Source organism: Cynoglossus semilaevis, chromosome 13 (genome assembly GCF_000523025.1).
Source record: "Cynoglossus semilaevis isolate Cse_v1.0 chromosome 13, Cse_v1.0, whole genome shotgun sequence".
Lineage (NCBI taxonomy): Eukaryota > Metazoa > Chordata > Actinopteri > Pleuronectiformes > Cynoglossidae > Cynoglossus > Cynoglossus semilaevis.
This window is the reverse complement of record NC_024319.1, coordinates 459,059-464,455: the sequence shown is the minus strand read 5'-3', so window position 1 is coordinate 464,455 and position 5,397 is coordinate 459,059. Positions and strand designations below refer to the sequence as shown.

The 5,397-nt window shown below is 41.5% G+C and overlaps 2 protein-coding genes across 3 annotated transcripts in view; both read right to left on the bottom strand.

The window, feature by feature from the left end:
• tmc4 (transmembrane channel-like 4) overlaps positions 1-1,823 on the bottom strand; it is a 5,609-nt gene extending 3,786 nt beyond the window's left edge. Inside the window, exons 1-6 of one of the 2 annotated variants that reach the window (XM_008322656.3) lie at positions 1,666-1,823; positions 1,404-1,590; positions 1,035-1,183; positions 803-952; positions 634-719; positions 152-297 (exon numbers count right to left, since the gene is read on the bottom strand). In XM_008322656.3, coding sequence (XP_008320878.1) covers positions 152-297; positions 634-719; positions 803-952; positions 1,035-1,183; positions 1,404-1,590; positions 1,666-1,696 — 749 coding nt within the window. In that variant the 5' untranslated portion in view covers positions 1,697-1,823. The remainder of the gene's footprint in view (positions 1-151; positions 298-633; positions 720-802; positions 953-1,034; positions 1,184-1,403; positions 1,591-1,665) is intronic. The other variant, XM_025061291.1, reaches the window with a different exon arrangement.
• A 137-nt stretch (positions 1,824-1,960) lies between these two features.
• The window catches only part of mboat7 (membrane bound O-acyltransferase domain containing 7), an 8,458-nt gene continuing 5,021 nt past the window's right edge, over positions 1,961-5,397 (bottom strand). Inside the window, exons 7-9 of the mRNA XM_008322653.3 lie at positions 5,168-5,320; positions 4,905-5,081; positions 1,961-4,186 (exon numbers count right to left, since the gene is read on the bottom strand). Of these exons, the coding sequence (XP_008320875.1) occupies positions 3,790-4,186; positions 4,905-5,081; positions 5,168-5,320 (727 nt within the window). The 3' untranslated portion in view covers positions 1,961-3,789. The remainder of the gene's footprint in view (positions 4,187-4,904; positions 5,082-5,167; positions 5,321-5,397) is intronic.

Genomic DNA, 5,397 nt, shown 5'->3' with positions numbered 1-5,397 from the left:
CCTAAGAGCCCCCCACCCAACATTGACTGAAGCCTTACATTCAATGCCACCAACAAAGTTCTTTACATTTGTAAAATTGTGTTAGAAAAACATTTACAGAGTGAGATTGTGTTTGTTTGGCCTCATCAGAACACACAGTTGCATGACCGACCGTAGTATGATGCAGAGGAGACAAAAGCCAAAGTAGAAGAGGGCGGTGAATAGGTAGGCCAGAGGGATGTTGTAGGAGAAGTCCCTGTCCTCCACCATAGTATTACTGTAGTAGCCGTAAAACAGATAGGAATACTCCATAAAACCCTACACAGAGGAAGAGAATATCAATATTTCAGACATATCATATGTATTTGGATGTTTACTTTTGTTTGTTTTTTTTAACAAGACTTAAATTCCAATTTGGATTAAAAAACTTTATTTCATGTAACTTTATCACATCATCTTAGTGGTAAAGTACGTCCGTAAAGTACAGTCGTAAACGTTGTGCTACAAGTAATAAATCACATCTTGATTTCACTTTACTTCACAGATGTTTTTTACCATGAAAAATTAACAAAACATTTCAGCTCAGGTTAACATTAACCTGTCCATCAACAACGTCTGATTGTTTAGAAAATCCCACAGAACACAGTCTCTCACCGTTCCAGAGAGTAAGTCAAGGAAATAGTTATAGAAAAGCACCAAGCCTGGAGGATGAGGCTCGTACTTCCTACATCCCTCTGGACCTGGAACACAAGGGACAGAAGACAGGTTTCTTTTAGCCTGACTATACCATGAGCCACTGCACACACGAGCAGAGGTTATTTACCAGTGCTGTTGGTATAACTGGACTCAACAGATCTGAAGACAATGCTGGGGATAAGGACAAATGCAGCAATCAGTAGGAAGGACACAAAGTTGAGGACCACCAAGAACCGCAAAAACACAAAGTAAGACTGGACGCCACCTCCAAAGTTGCCTACAGCATCAAACACAAGATCATTATTATTTCACATTGATGTCAAGTCATTGTGTTGGTTGAAAGTGTAAACATGTGGTACCTCCAATCTTTTGTAATGACTTTCTCCACAGGGACAAAACATAAAGAAGTTCTCTGCTGTTGTTTTTGACTTTTCTGAAAGTTTTGGTCTTTTTTCTTTTCCACGAATCCTTGTTGGAAACCACTGGTGCCTGACTGTGCTGCACCTGCCTGGAAATGACATATTCTCCAATATTACAGTAAATAATCTCAAGTATGTATCATCCAAATACTACCCATCCATGGATCCATCCCTCCCTCCCTCCCTCTCTTTATCTCCCTTTATCTACAGCTAATGACAGCTGGATTGGGTAACCCCAAAAGGATATCAAATGAATAAACTGAAGATGTGTCATTAAAGGTGAAAGCTGATAAAAATGTGTCTTCCTACCACGCAGCTCTTTTCAGGGCCATGGTCAAAGGTTTTTCTCGAAGGTCCCAGTCTGTATCTCCTTCCTCTGTCCTCTCCTCCTCAGCATTGTCAGGAGAATGTGACGTCCAGTTGAACTGTGAGTAGTTCTGATTAGACCACGTCCTCCGTAACCTCAGCGACGGCAACTCACCAGGACAGGCAGTCCCTGTGAAGGGTTAAAGAGGGTTCATATCCAACATGTTTACTTCCTGTCATCAGAGCAGACATATAAACAGTTTACCTGAAGCTTCACTCAGTAAAATGTTGGCCATTCTCTCATGCAGTTGAACAGTTTAGAAACAGAAAAGAAAGCTGACGTGAGTCCAAGCAGGAATCGTCTCTGCACTCTTCTCTAGATGGACTTTGCTTCCTCTATTACTGACCACACAGCTACTTCCTTGTATGTTTTAACCCATTATGTCCAGGGAGACCGTCACCTGTGCTCAAATCAGAGTAAACAGGAAAAACAAAACACAGTGTGTTGCTGAGGAAACAGCAATGGAAACAATAGACGGCTTTAGTATTATTCACTCCAGTTTCTTAGTTTAAAATAAACTTTATTGTTACCTCACTATGAACTAAGCAGGTGTGTGTGTGTGGTGTTTAGTCACAAAAGCTTCAATTCATTGTTTTTTTTCTGACTGTCAGTGGAACAACAACATGTTTGGAATCTTTTTTTCCATCAGATTCTTTGTTGTACAAAAAACTATTTCTGTCAGAATGCACGTCAAATGAATTTATGAAATAAATCAGGTTCAAAACTGGAATGCATTTTGAGAGGAGAGTGAAGCTCAAGTTAGTACACACATCATTCACACACACACTGGGGTCAACATTTCTAGTTCCACTGAAGTACCAGGATCTGAACATCCAATCATCAACTCCCAGCATGTCTGTGGGTGGTTTAACCTCTGGTCAGCGGCCCAGCTGGTGTTAGATGGTCTGTCCAGGACTGTAGACTGATTAATGTTGTCGAGGACAACGACTGGACTGAAGTCTAGAGAGAACCAGGTTCCACAGGTTCTACCTGACCCGTTCCAGAAGAACAGTCAGGACTGAAATAAAGCGACAACTATAAAAACAGGTGAGAAACACTGACACCTATCTGCTGATGTTAGTACTGTCTGTTCCAGTGAAGAACAGAAAAATGATCTTTTGTCAAATTTAGGAATGTTCATCTATTTCTATTACATTTGTGGTTAATACTAATCCTGAATAAACTTGACTGTGTCTTATTGACAGCTATTCTGTGAATAATCAGGTTTAAAAATTGTAATCTGGTCTTGGTGTTCTGTCACGTTTCTAAATGCAAAAACAAGTAAATAAAAAACAGACAAAATAAATCATTTGGAACGACTGCTCACATTCATCCTTGTGATGCAACAGTGGAAGAGAAGATAAAACAGACCTGTGACAGTGAAGTTTGGCACAAGGAAGACCACAGAAAAGCAGCAGAAAAACATGAAAATTCAATTGATTTCTAAGAAAAAAATTCAAAAACAAAACAGAAAAAAAGAACATTCCTGTTTTCCTAATTAATTTGAAGAGAACCACTCATCAATGTCTGATGACGGACATTTTTTTTCAGATTGTTCAAATGTAATTCTCATCTTTAGAAAGGTTTATTCAAAAGTTGAGTTTCACTACTGACACGTATCAATGCTGGAAAAGAACAAAAATCAACTGTAATGATGATCCGACACATGAGCACGTGAGCTCTTACTACAGGAAGAAGATGAATAGGTAAAGTCAATGTTTGGTCCTCGGGGTGACTGGTCCACAATGGCAGTGCAGGCGTGACAGCAGTGAACAGACCTTTTTTTTCACTTTTCACTGTGATACAGTGATGCAGTGCATACTGTACTAATACTACTACTACTACTAATACTACTACTACTACAGAGAAGAGTCAGAGACAACTGAACAAAAACAACAGAGTGATTCTGGATCAAAGGTCAAGGGGTTCAATATTAAGTAACAAAAAACAGGTCCTGATGACCATGGTGTTTTCATCTACATAGCTGTAGTGCCCAGGGTGCCTTGCTCAGAGCACCTCAGTGGTAACTTGGCAGCTCGTGGACTTAACCACCATTACTGAGGTCATTTGTTCAAAAATGGAACCAGTTTTTAACAGTTATGGTTTTATTCATTGAAACCCGGGTCCGGCTGCCGACTTGTGAACCTGTAGGATGTGACAGACGTTCCTCTGTGATCCAGGACTACAGGGGCAGCTGTCTGGATTCACTGGGTCTTAACAAGATGTTTCTTACACTTCAATTGTTTGTTTGTACTGTTGAATTTTTAGTCTTGAAATAAATAATTGTTTTCAAAGATATTCCCTTGCAATTAATTTCTTTGAATCAATTTAGTCCACTTTTTCCTGTTCATCCTCATTCATCTTTTCTTTCTCTACCTCCTTGTCTCCTTTCCTTCCTCCCCTCCTCCCGTCCTTAAATATCCTGCCCAGTATTATACACAGAAGGGCGATGATGTGCACAATGAAGTAGATGGATGACCAATAGTTGATGGTGTCAGAGCCACTCAGCAGTACAAAGGCCATGCACATATAGTCATAGGCCCTCATCTTTAGGAACCACTGGACCCAGTCAAAGATGTTCTGCCCACGAGGACCCAGTCTGGACCTGACGGAGGCCTCCATGGCAGATTCGGCTGCGATGCACAGCGGGATAGTGAGGAAAGAGAGGTAATATCCAACATGGAGTCCATGCCAGTAGGCACTGATGAACATGGTCCAGGCAGCCCTGTGGGTCAGACCAGAACACAGTGAGGTTTATAACACTCCGCAGCCTGTTACTGTAGGTCAGTGATGAGACATTTAGACTGCCATGGTCAGTAGACTGTGCAGCACAGTCCACGTTCACCTGGGTCAGTGTGACAGAGAATAAATGTGAATATTTAAAATGACAAATGTCACATCAATATCTATCAATGTTCATTTTAGCAGCCGATGTATGTAATATGTACCTGATCTAGGCCACAGATACTTCACTGTGTGTCAGTCAAAATATATACATACATATATATTTACTATATAAGCAACATAAAATACACACAAATGATGTGTGTCAGGAAGTTCTTCCTTAATGAATTCTTATGGGAACATTCTTTGTTACACGTACATGAACATTAATAATGTTCTATCAAAGGCAGAGTTTTCTTCGTCAGTCTGATTCGGACATACGGCATAAAGACTACAGCAGTCAGGCTGCTCTGACACCAGCCGGCCGCTGACCAGAGGTTGATACACTCACAGACATGCTGGCAGTTGATGATGGCATGTTAAGATCCAGGAAATTCAGTGGAACTACAACTGCTGACCCCAGTCTGTGTGTGGCAGCCCCTGATAAACTTGCAAAAATTTTTTAGGCTGGAAAATTAATAGAATTTCCACTCAGGATCCCACATTCTAATGAAATGTCTCTTCCATCAGCGCAACTCACTGCACACAGTAATACTTACTTGAGAGTGTAGGCTTTAAAAGGGGCGTTGGGGTAGATGTAGTGACGCAGCCACCACTGCACTGTCATGTTCCAGAAGTGCATTCCGTGACGGACCTTAATACAGAAGTCGGTGTTGTAGCAGTCGATGTTCTGGATGGTTTTAAAGTCATACTTTTCCTCAACAGAAGGACCAGGGCTGGATGAGAACGAAGAGGTTGAAGAAAATAAACACACACTCTACTGACTCTTGCACCTTTATTTAGTGTCAGGTTAATGATATACCTGTAGTTGACAGTGGGTCCTCCCCCCGGTTTGGACAACGCCCCTTCTGGATAACAGCCCAGACCTGCACTGATACAAGCAGCCTCAGCTCCACACCAGGCTGCATAGAAACGCATCCGGAACACAAAGAACACAGCAACCATGTAGAACATTCTGGAACACAGAAGAGAGAGGGAGGGAGGGAGGGAGGGAGGGGGGAAGGGAAGGAAGAAAGGAAGGAAGAAAGGAAG